The 21,199-nt window shown below is 49.4% G+C and overlaps 2 protein-coding genes across 4 annotated transcripts in view; one reads left to right on the top strand and one right to left on the bottom strand.

The window, feature by feature from the left end:
• Positions 1–21,199, bottom strand: part of SYN2 (synapsin II) — a 153,759-nt gene that overhangs the window by 26,723 nt on the left and 105,837 nt on the right. The window contains exons 2-7 of the mRNA XM_079933020.1: positions 19,520–19,577; positions 18,154–18,245; positions 15,783–15,939; positions 10,968–11,057; positions 1,065–1,127; positions 308–450 (exon numbers count right to left, since the gene is read on the bottom strand). Coding sequence (XP_079789146.1) covers positions 308–450; positions 1,065–1,127; positions 10,968–11,057; positions 15,783–15,939; positions 18,154–18,245; positions 19,520–19,577 — 603 coding nt within the window. The remainder of the gene's footprint in view (positions 1–307; positions 451–1,064; positions 1,128–10,967; positions 11,058–15,782; positions 15,940–18,153; positions 18,246–19,519; positions 19,578–21,199) is intronic.
• TIMP4 (TIMP metallopeptidase inhibitor 4) lies at positions 3,165–13,767 on the top strand. Of its 3 annotated transcripts, XR_013830021.1 has the most exons (6): positions 3,165–3,407; positions 4,604–4,701; positions 5,114–5,228; positions 7,813–7,937; positions 8,595–9,417; positions 12,161–13,767. XR_013830021.1 is itself a non-coding variant. In XM_079933022.1 (5 exons), the coding sequence occupies exons 1-5, from the start codon at positions 3,269–3,271 to the stop codon at positions 8,710–8,712; spliced, it is 576 nt and encodes a 191-aa protein (XP_079789148.1). In that variant the 5' UTR covers positions 3,165–3,268; the 3' UTR covers positions 8,713–11,110. The 3 variants fall into 3 exon arrangements, 2 of the variants coding, with proteins under 2 accessions (XP_079789148.1, XP_079789147.1); XM_079933022.1 differs by lacking the exon at positions 12,161–13,767 and having other exon boundaries at positions 8,614–11,110; XM_079933021.1 differs by lacking the exon at positions 12,161–13,767 and having other exon boundaries at positions 8,595–11,110.

Raw genomic sequence — 21,199 nt, 5'->3', positions numbered from 1 at the left:
ACAAACCCCATGCGCTGCTGCTGATACTCCAGTCTGCTCATAACTCAGGAGAATGCCAGATTCCACTCAGAGGCTAAAATGAAAATAAATACTCATTTATTTCTCATCTCAGTTCAGGAACCCCTCCTCTGCCTTGAAAGGAAGCCAGGCTAAGACTCCCTTGACTGGAATGGCTCCCGCTCTCTGTTCTCTGCCTTGTGGGCCAGAGGAGGCTAAACTGCGAGGTGGCTACCACCTGGAGGCCGAGAGTCTCCCCAGAGCTGAGGAGACAGCGAAGAGCATCTGTGGGGACCCCACCCCCACTCACATGTAAGCCTTGTAGTTGTTGCCTATCTTCTGGACCCGGATGTCATACTTGGCGTCAATAAAAGGCTCTGCTGTGGCGTAGGTCTGGGTGAGGGCCACCACGCTGGCAATGTCCTGGAAATCGTAGTGGTTTTCCACTCTAACCTAATGGAGAAAGCACACACACACACACACACACACACACACACGAGAGTCACAAGAGCCCTGAGCCCCCAAACCCATCAAGATGTTTCCATCCAGATGCAGACCTGAGAGCCACATCTCCCTAGGAAGTCCCTACTCTTTTTTTTTTTTTTTTTTTTCCGGTACGTGGGCCTCTCACTGTTGTGGCCTCTCCCGCTGTGGAGCACAGGCTCCGGACGCTCAGGCTCAGTGGCCATGGCTCACGGGCCCAGCCGCTCCGCGGCATGTGGGATCATCCCAGAACGGGGCACAAACCCGTGTCCCCTGCATCGGCAGGCGGACTCTCAACCACTGCGCCACCAGGGAAGCCCCGGAAGTCCCTACTCTTGAGCTTCCCTTCCCAGGGCTCAGGAGCCACATTTGCTGCAAAGAACACAGGGACCAGTCAGGTGGCCTGCACTATGCCTGCTGCAAGAGGACCGTTTGGGTAACACTCATGGCTTCAGAGGGGCCAAACGGTCTTCTCCTTGAAAAGAAGTCATCAGCAACAGAGGCAGAAAAACAGTCCACAACCAGGCTCTCTGAAAAGTGCCCTTCTTGGCCTCAACCCCAGAGCACAGCAGCCCCAGCCTTACCTTGCCCATGCCCGAGTGAGCATGGCCGATCTTCACCACCACAGGGAACGTGGGCAGAGTCAGCTGAAAGCAGAGGAGAAAGGAATGAATTGGTCAGAGTGTACGTGTGGAATCTTACAAATATTTTTCTTGGGAACACCCTTGGAAGGGCTCTTTAAAGAACTAGTGCAACCTACTTGCCTCGCAAATTAAAAAACTGAGGCCCATAGGGTGACAGTGACTTGCTTAAGGTCACAGCATATTAGTAGCAGAACCATAAGGACCCTGCTCTCCGACTTGGTACTCTCTACATCTTTAAAACTTATCGCTTCATCCTTCATGTGTCCAGCTTTCCTGCACTGAACCTGGCTTTTCTCCCCTCTTTCACACTCTCTTCCTTGCTCACCAACACCCCACACTCAGCACCAAACACAGCTTACTTAGTATGCGAAGGCCCATCTCTGCCCAGCTCGGGGTTTGGAAGAGAGCTGACATAGGAATTCAACACGTTTATCACTCCAAAGAGATCCTTAAGAGAGTAAACATTACCTTGAGGTAGCCGTATTTTAACAGAAGAACTATGAAAACTTAAAAGAAGAACTACCCTTCAAAGGCAGGATTTCAAGCTGTTACAAAATGGCGATGGAAGAAATAACGTGGTGGAGGGGAAAGAGCACTGGACTAGACGTCAGGAGACTTGCATCCCAGTCTCTCTGCAAGTCCCTTTACCTCCCTGGGCCTCAGTCTTCACATCTGCCAAGCGAAGAGACTGGACGGGATGCTTTCGAGATCCCGAGCAATAACACATCAGACTCTATCTTGATCCGGTGTTGCGTGAAGAACCAACCTGGACACCAAATCTCATCCTTCTTAGTCAGGCCTCAGCTCTCTTTCAGTTTCCTTCTTTTCAAACATCACCACCACATCAAGATGAAAACATGTCTTTCAAAGGAAATAATGTTGACTCTGACGAAAAGTCAGATCCCCACGGGAATCCTGAGTGTGACCAGATACTGGGAGTACCTGACCTGAGGATTTCAGTATTCCTGGCTGAGGCCAGTTGAGACTGGGGCAAAATCACGTAGTTCAATCCTACTTTACGGAGAAGGAAGTGAGGCCCAGAGAGGCAAAGGTTGCCAAGCTACCTAGTGACAGAATCAGTACCCAGCCTGCGACCTGCTGGTGGAACGCTGTGTGGAAACATGCTACGACAACAATCCCGTGGGTTTCTTTCTGTTTGGAGGGTCGGAGAACTATGCCCTCTGTCAATCAGTGGACAGGACTCCAGTCCGTGGCCTCAAGTGCCTTGCTTCTTTGTTTTCTAAGCTGCCCCACCCTCTATAACAAGATGTAGTCTCTCAGCTGAGTAGGGGCCTGAGATAGGAACCAGGGTGGCCTAGGGTCTGGAGAGAGCTTTGAGAACCCAGGTTTGCCCTAAGTGATGGGCTACCCCGTGCTTTGAGCCCCCAGCAAGAGCACTGTCCTAGACATCTGCAGAGTCTGAGCTCTGGGCACGGGAAAGGGTTTCTAAAGCACTGGCTGCTTTCTCGGACATCTCTCCCCACCCCCCAGCCGACAGAGCCAAGACACACACACACCCCAACTTTCTCTGTCCTATTCCATTACTGTTTGCTGTTGCTTTGGAGCCTCATAAATAGGGCATTGAAAACACTTCCTGCAGCTGAAAGAAGCCCTGAGTAGCTTGTCTCATTCCCAGCGTGCAGCTCAGCAAGAGATCCGTCCTTCTCTGTCACTGTCTCTTTTGCCTGTTGTAATTCCGTCTGCCTCTCTCTGACTCCGCCTGTCTCTTTCTGTTTGTGCCTCTCTACACTCTTGTCCTTTCTGCCTGAATCACAGTCGCTTGGTCTCTGTGTCCCGGTGCATTTGTCTTTGTTGCCCTGTCTTTCGATCCTTACACCATCCCCTTTCCCACCCCTCCCTCTACTTCCAGAAGGCTCAGGCAAGGAAATAGAGGCTAGGAGACTCTCCTGGCTTCCCTCTTCATCTTGCTGAGCCTGCCACTGAGCCCGCCGGCCAGGAGGGCCGCTGGTCCCGCAGCCGCGGGTGGCCTACAGCCAAAGGAGGGCGGAGCCCATCGGGGCGGGACTGGCCCTAGGTCCACCTCATAAAACCAGGGGCGAGGGGCGCGACGAGTTCTGGAGAAGCCCTGGAGGAGCTGCTTGGTCCGACAGTCCCCAGAGGCTGAGTCAGGGCGCTGCCGTGACATGCCGCGGAGCCCGCGGACCGCGCCGAGCTGGGCACTGCTGCTAAGGTTGCTGGCGCTGCTTCGGCCGCCGGGGCTGGGAGAGGCGTGCAGCTGCGCCCCCGCGCACCCCCAGCAGCACGTCTGCCACTCGGCGCTAGGTGAGTCCGGGGGAGCCCTCGAGGTCCACAGCAGGGGGTGGCTGTGTGGGGTCGAGGCGGGGCCCAGCGGCAGACCTGGAGTCTGGAGGGAAGGGGAGGAGCTCCAATCCCGCACCAGTTGCCTCCTGCTGGGGCCCCGTGGGTCGGGCAGGGCCGGCGCCACAGCCACCTTGCAAGCGCCGCGACCCGGAGACTTGCGAGGGAACAGACTGCATAAAAGGCCTCCGCAGCGACCCCATCTCCCCTGCCTACTGCAGTTACGGGGGGGGGGGGGCGGGGGGGGGTGTTGTCACTGAACAAGTCTGCGGAACTCTCCGGTGATTATTCTGATCTACTGGATGGGGGAAGGGAAAGCCAGGGGCCAGTGGGTTGCGCTTTCATTATAAACATCCTTGGGTGTCCAAGCCTATAACTGAGGTTGTCACCACGCCCTCACTTCAACACACAGCTTTTGCCCTTTCTGTCCCTCTGCCTGGAATGCCCTTCCTTGAAACCCTTAAATTCCTGGCAAACTCCTATTCATCCTTCAAGATCTTACTCAGGTGTCTCCTCTTCTCTGAAGGCTTCCTGACTCCTTGGTGCCACCACAGCACTTCTGTGCTCCTACCATGCTGTGCTGTTGGTCTTTCTAAGGGTGTTCTCCACCACACCAAGAGTTCTGCAGGGTGCGGACCCTGTCTTAATCATGTTTGTGGGTCTAGTATCTAACGTTAGGCCAGGCACAGAGGAGGAACTCATAAACAGCTTTTGATTAATACCCAAGTGGCAAGAGATGAACTACCTCTGTGCAGGGTCAGGACATTTATTAATTCATAAACATTTACCAACATCAACTCGGTCAGTCTCTCTCTGAGGCCTTGGACTACAGCAGTGGATGACCGCACACCAACTGCCCTCAGGTGGCTCCTGCTTCCTCCTCTACCTGCCGCACCTCCACCCCACTGCACCCTGGCTGTGGAGAACCAGACTCCCCAAACCAGCTGCTAAAGTGCAGGACCCAACAGGCCCGAGGGTTTTGGAACTTCCAGCAAGTGCAGAGGAGTTTCCCTCACATGCAGCATTCTCCCCATAACCCACCAAGACCTAAACCCAGAATTCCCCTGCACAGTTCTCCAGGGTGATGCCACGTCATCTAGATCCCAGATGGACCACTCCCACGTGTTGCTGAAAGTTCCCTCTTTTCTCTTCCTGTGCAGCGATCCGGGCCAAAATCTCCAGTGAGAAGGTAGTTCCTGCCAGTGCAGACCCTGCTGACACTCAAAAAATGATCCGGTATGAAATCAAACAGATAAAGGTACATGGGGACAGGCCAGGGCGATCACCCCCTTGGGCTGTTAGGAGGAGTGGAGTCTGTGATCTGGGAGCAGTGGGGCTGATAGGTGAGGCGGCCTGGCTCTGCGGTGTTGGGGCACAGATGCTCAAGTGCAGGGGATGACATGTAGGCAACAGGCCCACCGGAGCCAAGGCACAGTGCGGGACAGGCCCTCAGCGCTTGTGCATAGGGCTGCTAGAGGCACCTCCCTTCTCACTGAAATCAACCAAGGTTTAGATTGTTTTAGAGAGTAAAGACCCAGTTGGGCCATCTGTGTGCAACAAATCCTGAACTAGACTTTCGCTTAATTTTTTTCGATTAAGAAAAAGTTTTTCCTGTGAAGATATAAAGTACACTCACTGACCCAGTACTGCTCTTTTGTAAATGCTTTCAGATGTTCAAAGGGTTTGAGAAAGTCAACAATATTCAGTATATCTATACACCTTTTGATTCTTCCCTCTGTGGGGTGAAACTAGAAGCTAACAGCCAGAAGCAGTATCTCCTGACTGGTAAGTGAAAGACCAGCAAGCGGCCCTGAGAGTCTCTGCCCTAAGGAAGGCAGTCAAGGAGGAGCCCGGGCTGACCCTGGGTAGTGAGCTGAGCCAGGTGGCACTTTCTTGGGCATAAAACAGAGCTGTGTTACGAAGAGGCAGCCTAGGTTGGGAGGAGCCTTGGTAACGTCCCTTTCAGTGCAAGAGTCCTCACTGCCACTGGCTTGCTAGTTCACAGGTTGCTCTCCCAGCCTAGGATAACTGGTTCCATTTCCAAACAGCTTTAATTGGTATAAGATTTTTGGTATCTTGAGCCAAATTCTGCCATTCTGAAACTCTCTCTTTGGGTTCAGCTCTGCCCTCTATTCTACGATGACCCTTCAGAGGGCTGAGGACGACAGATACATGCACTCTAGCTCCAGGTCTACTGGTTGCGGTTCCCAGACCCCTTCCTGCCCTGGCCACCTTCAAAGGGATATAGCCTGTCCCTGTCCCTCCCCAGCACAGGACCCCAAACTGGACACCACACTGCAGGGGAGGTCTTAGTTACACAGAGCAAAGGAGGATTGTGCATTTTGCAAACTCCCCCTGCAATACACACATAATTGTCACTGTAGCCTACAGATGTATTAGCTTTAGACAGCCAGGACAGGTCACACTCTTGGCTCGTGGCTGACTCACATCCGAGGCCCTATTCTGGGGGTGCAGTAAAGCACAGGCCCTAACAGGAGCCTTGACTCTAACGTGATTCTCTCTCCATGACCTTGGACCCAGGCAGATCCCTCATACTGAACTGGTTGGGATAGAACAGTTAAAGAACCTCACAAGAATATAATCCATAAGTGAATGAATGCAGTACTGAATTATTTTGCAGTTCAGGGAAAGGCATTTGTGTGGTTGTAAACAGTTAGGGAAGCTTCATTGTCTAAGAGGGATCTGAATCGGCCCTAAAGGATGAAAAATATTTAGAGAGAAGGCCAGGAAAAGAAAAACAGCAGGTGGGGAGGACAGGAGGAGGAATTCCACTATCTGTCCATCCCCTTAGCAATGAATGACCACCTACTCACTGCCTGGCCTGGGGCAGGAGAGTGGAGACTCAGTAACAAGTCGCAGTCCTCAAAGAGCTCACAGTTCAAACTTCTGAGAAGTCATAGGCATTGGAGGCCACACTGGTAGGGGCCCCCAGCTCTGAGCATGTGCTGATCGGGGCGCCTCTGGATGGGAGAGGCAGAGGCGGGGCATGCCCCCGAGCCCTCCAGGTCCCAGGACTAGCCAACGAGGCCACCTCCTTCCTGAGCACCTGCCCTCTGCCTGCCTAGCCCTCTCCTAGGTACGGTGGTGCATCAGGGGAAGCAGCAAACGTGCTGGCTGCCCTCACAGAGGTCAAGTCTAAACGAAGGTGGGGTTAGGTGACGAAGCACAAGCGTACTGAAAAGTCATCAGTGGCGCCTGCAGGAGAAGGCACAAGCTCTTCTGCCTAATACCGAATGCCCTCTGTGACCAGACCCTGCCGACCTCTCCAGCCTCGCCTCCTGCCACTTGTCAGTGACTGTTCCCAGCCCCTCGCTTCTCCTAGAGCTGAATGAAACTACTTATGGTTGCAGTAGGTATACTGCTGGGCTACGCACCTCTGTCCCAACATCCAGAAGTTCTTCCCCACTTGTCTGGCAGGTGAACTCCTACCCATCCCTTCAAGGCCCAATGCAAGCATCATCTGCTCTTAGACACCCTTCTTGCCCCCAGCCCTTCCACAGACGGAGATAATTGTTCTTTCCTTTGTTCTTATACTGCATCTTGTATATAATCACACAACAGTGTCATTTTTGCCCACTTATCTGTCTTCCTTACTAGTGTTTAAGCTCCTTGGGGGCAGAGATCCTGTCATATTTATTTCTGGATTCCTGGTACCAGGTCATAGTAGTTGCTCAGTCAGTAAATGACTGAGCGACTGAAGTTCTAAGAGAGGTGTGTGCTAGCACGGTCAGGGATGGCTTTGCGGACGAGATGGTACTAAAAAGGGTCTTTGGAGACAGGAAAGAGTTTGATAAGTAAAGAAAGGGAAGGGGAAAGACTCACCAAGATAGGTATCACTGGGGCAGGAGACTGGCCTGTGTAGATATTGGGAAGGGTTGGAAAGGGTTGAAAAGGAAGGAAGACCTACTATCTATTGAACATCTTCTGTGGGCCCACAACTGTGCTGGGAACTTCACAGACATTCTCTCATTTAATCCTGCCAATAACCTCATTATTCTCATCTTTCAGCTGAGAAGTTATGTGACTTTCTTAAGGTCACACACTAGTAAATGATAGAAAAGAAGGGGGTTCCACCAAGATTCTGACTTAAAGCCCACATCCCTCTGTCTACACCATGCTAACGTAAAGGTCTTCACCCCAAAGTTCTCTCTCATACAAACATCATCTGGTAACAGCTTCGATATAAAGACAATAGAGGTATTTCTGGTTCCTTCACTGAGTCCCATGTCACCACTGCCACCAAAAGATATTGAAGAGGCTGTAATTTGGGGCTCCTTCAAGAATCTGGACTCCTGGAGCTCCATGAGCAGATTCCTCATGCTAGGCTCTCCTCCATCTCCCCTTGAAGGTCAGATCCTCAATGATGGGAAAGTCTTCATCCATCTGTGCAACTACATCGAGCCCTGGGAGAACCTGTCCTTTTTGCAGAGAGAAAGTCTGAATCACCACTACCATCTGAACTGTGGCTGCCAAGTAAGGAATGTCCATTTCCAAGGTCTTTTGGGGGCGGGGGAAGGGTCTTGAGCCGTGCAGCCTCACCTTTCATGTATTCCTTCCTTCATGCATGCGTGGTCTATTCACCTGCTGTACTATACTTGAGATCTGCGATGGACCAGGCATCGTATGAAGCTGGGGATGGGAAAGCGAGATGGCCCATAGTCCCTGATCTCAGAGTACTTACATTTTAGCTGGGAAGGCAGCCATCGTATTAGGCAGACTGGGATAACACACTACCGTTTAAAGAGAGTCTACTTTTTTTGCCAGGACCTGTAATGGTTAATTTATTTAAAATATTTAATTTAGTCTTTAAAACAAATTTTTGAAGACTTAAGATTTCCATCTTAAGGTGAAGAAATTAATGCTGTGGGAAGTGAAGTGACTTGCTTAAGGTCAGTGGTAGAGTAAGGACCTTCAGGTCTTTCTGACTCCAGAGATGCCATTAGGGAGGCAATACTATATATGCAGAGCACAGGGGGAAGGAGAACTAAGGGAGAAATCTGGAGACTAGGAAAGGCTTCATAACGGAGGGGGCGTTTGAGTTAGGCTGTAGGAGAACATGTAGGAGTCTGAAAGGCAATAATGGAAAAAGGACACCCTACTCACTTTGATGTTGTGTGGCTATGGCTCTAGATCACCACCTGCTATATGGTGCCCTGTACCATCTCGACTCCCAACGAGTGCCTCTGGACAGACTGGCTATTGGAACGGAAGCTCTATGGGTACCAGGCCCGGCACTATGTCTGCATGAAGCATGTTGATGGCACCTGCAGCTGGTACCAGGGACGCCTGCCCCTCAGGAAGGAGTTTGTTGATATCATCCAGCCCTAGGAGGGACCACCACATACCTTCAAGAATCCTGAAAACCAAGTCATTTTCCTTCCCTCAGAGCTCTGGCTGTCACCACCTGCCTCATCACTGCCAGACAATGGGAAGTAACAAGTGGATGGTCTGGCCAGCATTAGGGCAGGGATGGGGCATATTACAGCTTGTGTCCAAGACCCCAGTCCAGAACCTGTCAAGGGCTAGGGAAAGTAGCATGACTTTTCTCTCCTGTCCTCAGCCCTTCATCCCTGCCTCCCAAACCCTTTTAGCTGAGCTGGTATTTGTTATTGATTCTGGCTTAGTTTCTTTTCCAAAGCTAGGACTATTCCTTCTTCTCCCCAGATAAATGTGCTTTCTTTTTGTCTTAACTGATCTGACAGGGGAGAGATGGTGACTATTATACATATGAGATGGTGTGGTGGCCTTGTGACGTACAAGACCAGAAGGTGGGTTGACAGTATCATAAACAGGCTGATTTGGAGAAATGAAAAGAACAACATCCTTTGGCTGTGTATCCTCTACTCCTCCTGTCTCACCTCATTCTGATCCTTCAATCCCAGCTTTGGGGGAGTGACTTGGGGGACAGAGAACCATCCAGTGTGAAGCCTACAATGGCCTAACCTCCCTCCATGTGCTGTAATCCCCTCTATACCATTCCTGGCAGAGGGCCTGGCCCAATTAGCAAGATAAGAACAGACTTGGGTTGTCTGTCTAGGTTAACTATACTTAATGCCCTCAACTGATGTCCAAAAGGCTTCTCCTCTGTCTCTTTTAGAAAGTCCTTCTCTACTAGATTACTAATGTTTTCATTCCTACTTCAAAACTTTTTTTTAAGCTAAAAAAAGCCTTTCTCTTATAGAGTTGAAATTCCCACTTAGCTTTTGACACCTCAGAGAGACCTTAGGGGTCCTCTCTTGAAGGCAAATATCAGGATAGAGGACGGGAGAAAAGTAACGCAAGGGCCCTTGGGGCAAAAGGATGAGGAATACACTTTGCACATGTTGCAGTTTTTTTCAGTGGTCAGCCTGCTAGACGCTACAGCAGGAAAAAGCCAGCTTTGAGAGCCCCTTCAGTCTTCAGCTCAGTCCCCTCTTGGACTCCCTGAAATCGCCAAGCACAGACCCCTAGGGTTCCTCAGCCTCTGCAGGGCTTCCTGACTTGTCCTAAAAGGGAAAGCCCTGATGACAGTCTCAAGGATTTATTAAACACAAGGGCTTAAGGTTCCAGGGCCTCTCCTGGGGAAGCTCTGACAAAAATGAAGGAGGCAGTTCTTTTCGAGGCCCAGGGTTGTTATTCATCTTCCATGCGTGGCTCGCTGATAAGCTGGGCCACGCACAAAATGCCAGGAGCAGGCTCCTCATTCACAGAAATGGTGCAAATGGAGATTCCTTCTGGAACTCTCTGTCCCCGAGTACCAGACTTGGAAAGCTATGGCACAGAGAGTCTCCGCTGGTGGGTTAGGGAGGACCACCAACTGACCGTGCAGGCCTGAGGCAGAGTACGTGGGGCCAGAGAAGAAGAAGGGGGTTAAGCCCCAGGTCACCACGAGAGAAAAACATTAGTAATAGCCTCTGTACCAACCATCCATTCCATTTTTCTGCTCCTTCTGCCATCCTAGGATGGCCTCAGAGAAGGCACAGTGCAACCCTAGTCTTATCAAAATTTTGAGGAAGCCAAGGGAATGGAAGGGCCTGATGAATAACAACAGGAACAACACCTTACATCTGAAGAGCACTTCACATTCTTCACAGACTGTTACTTAAAGAATCTCACTTAAATTATGCAAGTACCATATTAAATGTCCTGGCCAGGAATAATTATGCCCACTTGCCTTTCGCACTGGGAAACTGACATGCAGTGAGGGAATGCAACCATCCCTGACTTGTGGGGCTGGGCTTGGACCCGAAGCAGCTGGATCTTCTGATTGTTGATTCATGGATTTGTCGCTCGATAAAATGCCCTTGTTTCTGCTCTTTCCTATGCTGTCTCCAGGTTTTGGAGACAAGGGGCTGTCAGCTAAAACCCAGCCACCCTGGTTTCACAAAGCAGGTCTGCAGTTCAACCTCAACAGAGTCTCTGGGGTTGGGAGGCTGAGGCCCTCTTCAGAGCCCCACAGTCACCACGTGGCTAAGCTCAGAGTGCGAACAGCAGAGAGACTGAAGCCCGCACTCAGTCACCTACCATTTCTTTGTGGTTGGGGTAGTATGTCTGCTCAATGAGTGGGAACTTTTCTCCTCCCAGTGTCTTGTAGACGGCCACCAGCTGGGCAAACTGCAAAAGAGAAGCAAAGGTTTCAGTTTCCCTAAACAGCTCTGGAACAGACAGACCAAGTGTCAATCCAACAAATATTTGTTTGTCAGTCAAACAATTATTTATTGAGTATTTGCTCACTGAGGACTTTGTGCAAAGCGCTCTGAGGATACAAAAGAGGTGTCCCATTCCTATTCTCCAGGAACGTATGCTTTAGTTGGGGAAGGGAGAGAGTGAGCTAACATTCATTCAGTGCCTACTCAATTTTAATGATATTTCATTTAATCCTCATATCAAATTGATGAACTAGGTTCTTTATCATCTTCATTTTACATATGAAGCTCAGGGAGGGTAGGAAGCTTGCCTAAAGTCACGGAGCTGCAAAGAGCTTGTAAAGCTGGGATTGAAATTTGGGTCTCTAACTCTAAACACTTTCGTCTCTAGAGATGGCAAGTGATGAAGCTGGATAGGTAACATGGGGCCCAGTCATGGAAGTTCAAATGCCAAGCAAAGGAATGGTAGCTTTTTCCTGCAGGGAGAATGGAGTCATGGAATGCAGGAAAGACAGACGCAGTCTTCTAGGACTTACTACTCATCTACGAACTGAACTCACTGGACCTTCACCTATGAGAAGCCAGAACAGCTCCATGGAGAAGAGATGAAGTACACAGACTTAAGTGTCAGGGTTTGCCTTTGGCAAACATGTAGCACCCCTTGGTGCCCCCTGCCCCCCACACTTTATAAGTGAAGAAACTGAGGCCCAGAGAGGTCACTTGCCCAAGGTCACACAGTAGTTGAGCCAGATTCATAGCCAGGCTCCTCTATTCCTAACCCGTAACTCTCCCTACTCACAGCAGCCTTTCAGGCTCTAAAGAGATCACGCTCTTCCCACAGGAAGCTTTCCGGTTCCGCCCATTCACACACAAGCTCCCCACATCCACCCCAGTGTGCTGGCAGCAGGGGTAATCCAGCTTCTTCTCTCTAGTGCTACTGGGTTCACGCTCTAAGCCACTGATATCTGGAACTGCTAGTAGGAAAAGCTGCCAGATCAAATCTACCTTCTATTTATTAGAGAAAGGAAAGCTAGAACATTTTTCTAAAGCTCGGGTTCTGTTTTTGATCAGGGATGTTAGCGCATGAGTCAGTTCGGGGGAGACGATAAAAGCCAGAACTGGGTTGTTAGAAAACTGCAGTCTTCTGATTCTTCTTGTTCTGCTCGAACTTGCTAGGTGTCCTTAGGCAAATGATATCTCCTCTCCGGGCCTCCTTTTCTTCATATATAAAAAGAGAGAACTGAATTTGATCAGTTCCTCAAACTTTTTACCACAAAAGAACATCTTTTTATTACATTTCCTCCCAAACTCCATGATCAAACTGTTGTTTAAGTGATCATCTGCTGTGGTCCTTTTGTGAGTAGAGATAGAATCTGTTATTCTTGAAATGCTGAAAAACAGTGGAATTTCCGGGTCACTTCCCTTAGTGACACGCAGTTGGTGACTCTAGATCTCTACGGCCTCCTCCAGGGCTGCAAGTATGACTGATGGACTCTCAAGGCCCAAAGATTTTATTATTGGAAGAGACTTGAGAGAGTCTCTAGGCCAGACATCTCATTTTACAAAGGAGGAGACTGGGGCTATAGAAGCAAAGGAAAGCGCAGGCTCCCACATCATGCCTGGACTTGGGGCTGCACTGGGACAGCGCCCAGGTCTCCTCCTGCCCAGTGCATTCTCCACTGTACCCTGCTGTCGCCATTCTCTGGTTCTTCAACCTTCTCTGACTGTCTAGACCACCCCTCAGACCTTTCCTGCCTTCTCTGATTCTCTCCACCACCTCATCTGACCTTTAAGTCCTGCCTGCCCACCTCGGCCTGGCTGGACTCCTGCTCTGTGTCTGGACACCTGCCTGAGCTCCCAAGGCTCTCCAGCCTCCCCGGAGAGCTGATACCAGCCCTGCCTCACAACCTCTGTCCTGCTGCAGCCCACGCCCTGGCACGGCACCAAGGCATGTGGGGCCCTATCTTCCCAGCATGTGGGATTGTTAAACAGACACCACACCGATGCCAAGAAGGCCCACGGCAGGTTCTCAGAGTCCCGGCACAGCCAAGGCTAAAATGGCAGCCAGTTCCCAGGCACTAGCTGGGCCTCTGGGAGCTCATACTACCTTCCTCCACCCCCTGCAGTCCCTTCTGCTCAAAGTACTGGGCTTGGCATCTAACCCCTGCCTCCTTGGAAACTTAGATTCAGTCACAAGCACACAGTCACCAATTAAACAAAAGGAATATCTGATAAGGGTTATTTCCACCATGCCTAGACAAAAGAATGGATTTGGGAGCTGGGGGTGGTATTGGCAATGAACAGGAAGATAACATTCAATATAACCACTTATCCAGTGTATCAGGAAAGACTTCTTGGATGAAATGGGATTTCAAGATCAGTCTGAATTTAATGTTATCCTTATCCCTCCTGGAAATAAAATGCTTTAATTCAACTCACGTGCATCTGTCTCTAAAAAACACCCAGAGTGACAGGATTTTCAGATAAATTTGCAGCAATATGTGATGGTGGCATTCTTGCACTCTCTGGAATGCTACTTTCATTGGTAGGTCTACTTCTGCTTTCAAAATCCCAGTGTGCCTGCCCTGACCAATTTATGAGATAGTGGATATGCTCAGAGACACTGTGATAGAGACAACGTAGAGCCTTTCCCAATCCAGCTGAGGCCTCTCCTCACACCAAGAGCAGCCACAATAAAGAAATTTAGAAAATACACACCAAAGTCATCATCTCAGAGGGACCCTCCCCTCACAGTCACCAGATTCGTTCATTCCCATTAACAGACAGAGAACGATATATAAAATGCCATCAGCGTGGCAGCTGCTTAGTGAAAACGAAGGGAGAACTTGGTGTTTTGCCAGGGAGCCCCGCTGTTCTCATGCGATGCCAACGGCAATATGCTGGATTGTGAAGGGGTGAGAATGTGAACCCACCAGATCCCAAATCCCAGGAGGGGCAAAGCCCCAGGCACAGGCTTTCTGATCTGCCTCTCCCTGGCCTCCAGCACAGTTTTGGAACATAAAGCAGGGAATTAGTTTCTTTCAGATCCCCAATACTAGGGGACCGTAACACCAGGCTGGCAAGCTGGTGGAAGGTACTATGATTATTCCTAGTTTACAGACAAACCAGAGCACAGAGAGGTTTAGTCAGAAGGCTGATTAGTGAGGGTGCCCCAAAAAAGCTGATAATAGCAGAATCGCCCTGTGTGGCTATGAGGGAGCCAAATTCTAACAGGTATTGAAGGGGTGAGGGCGGAAAGGGCTAGGACATGAGTGCAGTAGGAAAGGTCATGTGACTAAGGGGAAACCTGGTGAAGGCCTCATATGTGCTCTTCTATGATTAGCAACTCATTCAAATCACACAATTCCTGTAGCCTGTTTCTGCACAACTTTAGGACTCCAGAACCTCAGGCCAGACAGAGGGAAAGGCTGAACAAGTGGCAACTACAGCAGCTCCCAGATCTTTCTACTCCTTGCTCATTGGTCTTTCTCTCACACTGTCAGGTCTCCCTGGCTTCCAGTGGAACAGGAAAACTGAGTTCAGGTGTAAAAGTAGAGGTGATGGATCCATTTAGTTAAAAAACACCCCCTCCAGCTCCCTGAGTCTGGGAGCTTGGGGTCTGGGAACTTCACAATCAGCCACCAGTGCCATGACCCTTGGCAAGCCAGTATGTGAGACCTGAAATGATTTTTGAAAAACAAGAAGAGGAGGATGTGATTACGGGCAGGTGTTTCCTTCCAAGACGACCAGCCTGGAGCAGCAAAGTTATAGGAACTGGATCCCCCAGCTGTCAGAGGGGAGGCCAGAGAAGCCCAGGACCATCACAGGCTACTTTCCCTCCTAGCGTCACTCTTCTCTCTGCTCAAACGTTTCTACTGCCTCCAAGACTTCCAGACTAGCCAAGGAGGAGAACACCAGACCAGCTTCTTCCTCACGTGATAACCCAATTTATGCGAGAGGGACTGTCATCTAGAGAAATCCTTGCCCTGAAACTTTGGTAAGTTACTTAATCCTTTCTGGGTCTAATTTCTCTGTAATAAGTGATAATAATGATAATAACTTCCTTGTAAGGTTATTGTGAGGATTAAATGAAGTTAATGTAGGAAAATCTCAGATCATGGCATCACATAGTAAGTGGTTTTATACTCCTTACCTTCCTTCTTTAATTTTCACATCTCTACTTGAAGGGGTGAGAGCTGATGATCTCTAAGGGCACTTCCAGCACACGTAAGTGTCTGACTGATATATGTGTGGATGAATCTCATTTTAAGGTTGTTGAAACACTTGGTAGGACTCTGACACGAACATCCCTCTGAGATGGACCATCCCCTTGGTCCCCACTGGCCTCAGGCCTTTCCAATGGTTAGACCTTTCACAGACAAGAAACTGGCACTTTTATTGTTGTATCCTATGGCTAAGGGCAGAGCCTACAGACCTGTAAGGGCGTCTTCACAGAATCTTTGGTGTGACTTCGCTGTGAGGCCAAAGGTCCACTCTGCAGCAAAGGCGGCCCAGCCCGTGATGACAAAGTCCTACTGTGAGAGCCTACCCTACCCTGTGTCCCAGCTGAAGCTCCCCACATCTTCTCAGCTGGCACCTACTGCACCTGGATCACCAGTGGTCCTCCTAGGGACTGGGAGATAAGAGGACCAGGGTCCTACCCTTTTACCTGGCGGAAGGGTAACTCACTCACCACCCACGGCTTGTCACAGAAGTTGTAAATGGATTCCAGGGAGTTGATGCTGGGGAGGCCTGCATACTGCATGCCAATGATCAGGGGGCGGAAGTCCTCATTCTCTGCCATGCCAAACGCATGCTGCCGGATGAGCACAAAGTCTGGTCGGAAGGACCTGGGAAGAACGTAGAAATCTGCCATCAACCAGAACCTCAGGTCATATACATCCTCTTGTCTCCCATCTCCAAAGACCAAGACAGGGAAGGAGTCTTAGGGGTTACCCGAGCCAAGCCCTTCATTTTATCATTACTATTCTTTCATGGACTAGGAAAAGAGGTATTATGTTTGGCACTTCTCAAAGGAGATTTGAACAGATTTCTGAAATTCTCTTATTCCTCTGGGTTAAGCACTGTCTTTTTCTAAGGTGCAAAAGCCCTCAGGAGAGAAGAAACACTTTAGACCCTCACACCTTAGGTCAACAAGAATTTTCCCTGTCCCTGTGGTGCATGACAAGAGCTGAAGCTCCTGTGGCTCCAGAGTTGGTACCCCAAGGGGGTCCCAGCAGACTCTGAAGACAACACACTTGGCTGGCTTCACTGCCCTGCCGTGTAGATCCCTGATCTCAGCGTCCTGCTCTGACTCTTTAAAGCTGCTCCTTAAAATAGGCAGTGCCCTCATCAGGTCCCCAGGTGAGCAAGGGTCCCGGCTGGCTGAGAACAGATACCAGACGTCCCCATGTTATTCTTCCAAAGCGGATGCTAGGGAGGGGTGCAAATATTTTTTGCAGAACTGAGGTTGAGCAACTGGCTACAGGAAGCACTGAGAGTACAGAGTGTTCCCATGCATGGAAAGGCTCCTTGCATTTCACCTCTAGCCAGCAGAGCTCCCAGCCCCAGCTGCTCCACAGGACCAGGGCCCCCATCTTCATGCCCTGATTCCAGAGGAACCCCACCTTCCTGGAGAGTCAGTTCTGTGGCAGCATCTGCCCTCAAGGCTCTAGGCCTTGGCCATTTCACACATGTGTAATGACCTACCCGGTTCTCTTCCCAGGCACCCAACCAATCCCCACCTACAGCTCCAGCCCCACCTGGGCTCAGAGATCAGTCTTTTAAAGTGGGGGTGGAAGGACCCCTCCTCAGTCGCTCAGGGGAGCTAGCATCAAGTCAGGTGGCATGTGCTCTGACCTCCTTGTGCCCTAGTTCTGGGAAACTGGCTCCGGCTGTATGCCTGAGACCAAACCTTATATCCCAGTCACACGCACTGAGCTCTAGGCTTGCGGTCAGCTCCTGATTCCCCACACTGCGACTGGAAGGGCCTGCCTTATTTTTGCCAGATCCCTCCCGGCACCCTGACATGGGCCTTCCTGTCACCACCCGCTTGTGTCATGCGTCCCTGTGATTCATTGCATTTGCAGTCGGAGGAGCCCACCATTCTCTTTAGAAGGAGCTTCCTCAGCTCACCCCCATGTGGACAGACGTCTCCTTTTCTGTCCTCCTCAGTCTCCAGGATGGATGAGCTCACATTTCCTGACTTGAGGCTCCAGACACCTGAGTTCTGCCTTCCCTGTCACGGACCCAGGTCCTGTTGGACACTGGCAGCCTCAGTGTCAGGGTAGCGTAGATTGAGGTAGGGAAAAGGGTGAAGTGAACACTCTTCCTGGAGCAATACCCCGATGTCTGAAAACCCGAAGCCACGCTGAGCCCCAGGGAAGAAGAACACTGTGGGAACCTTTCTCCCTCATCTGGAATCCCCATCACTTCCCGCACAGAACTGTTGTGTTACAATTGATGATCTCTGTAAGTCACCCAGCACCCTCCTGGCACGTAAGTGCTTTGTAACTGCAAATTTTCTTCCACCCACAATGTCCCTTCCCACCCCAGGCTTTCCTATCAGACTTATGAGTTCCCAGGAATTTGGAACATAGAAAGAACACAGGGCTGGGAGTTAAGAGAATTCACATAGAACACAGGGCTCTGCTACCAACTTACTGAGGGAATCTAAGCAAATCAATGTAAAAAAGGAGGCTGAACCAGAACAGAGGTTTCCAAACTTTTTTTAAAAAGCAATGGAACCCTGTTTTCCAGGGGAAATATATTCAGAGATAAAAGCCCAGAGCTGCACTGGCTGAGGTAGGGCGGGAGTCTTGCAACACCTCTCACAGGAATCCAGTTACCGCTCAGAGAGCTCTGAGCCCATGCAGCGTTCTCTACCAGTGGACTATGGCCTCCCTAAAGGCAGGAGCTGGCTTCCTCTACCTTCCTCTGCCACTGCCGCACAGCACACATCATTAACTTCTGTACGCTATACATAGCAATGCTGTCCCACTGCAAGCCAGAGATGGTGACTGTGGTGACAGTGACAGCGACCCAGAGGACAGAAAGGACCTTACCGGACAACCTTTGTGCCATTCCGGAGCACCTGCATATCCACAGCATAGGTCCCATCTGCATGGGCCACCAGGTTGAGCTCTGAAAATTCTGCCTGGAAAATAACAGGAGGAGATTAAGAGCGTAGATTTCATGGTATGTGTTTTTTACTATGATAAAAAATGAATAAATAAAAATAACAGTAGGGGAGTAAGCCCACAGTCCTGATTCTGCGGGGCCCTCCGCATAGCAGCAACAGCATCCCTTCCACCAAACATTTATTTACCGTTTGCAAAGCATTTTCCCAAACTGATCTCATCTAACTCTCACAGCTACTCTATGAGGCAGGAGGGGCAGAGATAATTATCCTTATTTACCAAAGGAGCAGCTAAGTGACTTTTCTGGACAAACAAAACTTATTGTTGGCAGAGACAGGAGCATAACTCAGGCCTTCTGACTCCCCACCCAGCATCCTTTGTGCTGCCTCTCTACAGAGCTGAAATGCAAACTGGGGCAAACATGCCCTTTATCAATTTCAACATAAATACACTAAGTTTTAGTTTAGGCAATTGGGTTTTTAGTTCTGTTCCGGCCCAAGTAGCTGCATAAGATGTTCAGGCAAGTTACTTGTTCTCTCTGGGTGGACAGTTTCTCCCATCTATAAAATGGGAATAATTTTTTTTATCAACCTTGCCTATCTAATAAGTTATTTTAAGAACTGAATGCAACAGTGGATAGGAAAAGTACTCTGTATCAATCACAGCACACCATGTAAGGAATGATGAGTAACTTCTATCATTACATATAAAATACATGCATTGTTTAAACTGGACATCCCCCTATGCACTCGAATGGACCTAATCTCTATTTATCATGAAGCAAACAGTACAAGAAGATAAAAAATGACCTTTCAGGACTTCTCTGCATTAAGACCAGGAGGTGTGCTTTTCTAAGTTCTCTTTGAAGCGTAGCCTCAGGCGTGCAGAGAAGGCACCACTGGAGGCCACACAACTGAATGGCAGACGTGTGCCTACCCAGCAAGACCATGCCACCAGCAATATGTAGGTGTGGCCATGTCCTAGGAAGACATTCCTCTAAAGTGTTCCTCAGCCTGAGAACCCTGCACCCAGAGGGCCCCAAGAGCCACACTGCTTGCCTCTCTACAGACACCAGAGCCATGAAGAGAAGTCAGCGAAGTTGAAAGATGCAGCCTTCAGAACCATGTCTCATAGAGAGAAAAGTCCTGGAAAGGGTTGGGGGAGGAGATGGAGAGCCTAGAAGCTAGTGACGGACACCGATCTCCACTTGGCAGAACTAAATGGTTCATTCTGGAATGTCAAGAGGGGCCAACAATGATGCAGATGCAACCTTGGGCTCCAGGCTGGTTACCTGTTCCACTTTGATATCATAATCTCCAAGGACTTTTTTGCCCCGAAAGCACTTGGCCCTGGAAAAAAGGGAAAAAAACCCACACAAATTAGTTCTGTACAGGTGTTTGTGGTCAGAAATTCACTCTCACAAAGACGAGGACCATGGCAGACAGAATCCCAGAATGAGAGTCAAGAGACCTGGGTCAGTCTGCTATTGGATCACCATGAGACAGCCTCCAGTCAAACCACGGCCTCCCCTCTATAAAATAAACCAAGAGGCCTTTCACTCTCAGGCATTGTCATTTTATGATAACATCCTTGGTCTTTCCAAAAGGAGGCTAGAAGTAACAATTTCCCTAATGTTACTCCTGGTAAAGACTAGGTCAATTTTATACATCCCTATAGTTTCCTTATCTTCCCCCATCCTGCCTTTCACTCTGATTTTCTAGTTGGTTTCCACCCTTGGAATTTTAGTTTCTAAGGAAACTGTTATTATTTTACCTCTTCATACCCATACTTCCAAAAAGGATTTGAGACAATAATTTAAAAAGCAAATATATCCAACAAAACAAGGATTAAAGGACAATCAATGAATGAAGGAGAGTTAATTATACCAGAAAAAAAGCAGAGGGCAGGGGGAGAGGCTGAGGAAAGCTACTATAATTGAACACAAAACCTATCCTGTGTTTCTGGGCAGTCAAGAGAATGAGTCAAGCCTAGATACACTGTACTTATTATCTTCCCGTTTTGTCACGGAGCTGGAGGAACCTCACATTACAGCTGCTGGTAAGAGGACTGTTTATGCTTATATTTATAGCCATTGCTACTTTGCTGTTCACCTCCCCTTCCTCTCATAAGAGTTTCTTATGTGCCTTTATAGGCTGGTTCTCCACCTGTAAAAAGGGCCCTTCCACATGCTACCTAGGTTGGGCTTGCTTTCCCAGTGCTTGAAATTTCAAATTAGTATGTTTCACTGGAGGTTTTCTAAAAGTCCCTCTCCAAAACAAAGGGATAAACTAACATTTATTGGGCATCATGTTCTAGGAATTATGTGCTAATTTCTTTCAAGAACATTTCATTTAGTCCTCATAACAACTTATGAGATAGGGAGAAAGGCATTCATTTTCGAGATGAGGAAACCAAGACTCAGGGGATAAAAATGGCACATTCAAGGTCATATGGCAAGTTAGTGACAGAACCAATATTCACACCCAAGTCTGAGTCCAGAGTCGTTGGCGCTGCACAGCACTGTCTCCCTCTGCTTATTCATTCTTGCCATCCTCATTCCCATCATTACAAAAACTGACTTGTCATGTATGCTGCATTGCATGTGTCTTCTCCCATTTTCTCTCTTCTGTGCAAAAGGGACTTGATGTTGTGAGCGCTAGTTCCACTACAAATACTTCCTACACCGGTTCCTGTGAACTACCCAGGACGAGGCCAGGCTATTTCCTTTCCGATCTGGTTCTGGAACAGTCTGTTCTAGGAAGTTGTCATTTGTCCTATCCAAGTCCCTGGCTACCCTCAAATTGCTCCTCAGAGGCATTCAGCCATCCTGGAGCTGGAGCACTGGAGTCCATCCCCCTACCTCTGCCCCAATTCCTTACTAAGCTTCATCAGCTTGCTTCCAGAACGCTGTTCAACGTTCACAGCTCAGCAAGCCCCTTGGGCAAGGGGCCTGTAGCACATCCCATCCCTT

The sequence above is a fragment of the Stenella coeruleoalba genome, assembly GCF_951394435.1.
Source record: "Stenella coeruleoalba genome assembly, chromosome: 10".
In the NCBI taxonomy this organism is placed as follows: Eukaryota; Metazoa; Chordata; class Mammalia; order Artiodactyla; family Delphinidae; genus Stenella; species Stenella coeruleoalba.
The sequence above is the reverse complement of the archived record's forward strand: the minus strand, read 5'-3'. Positions and strand labels throughout refer to the sequence as shown.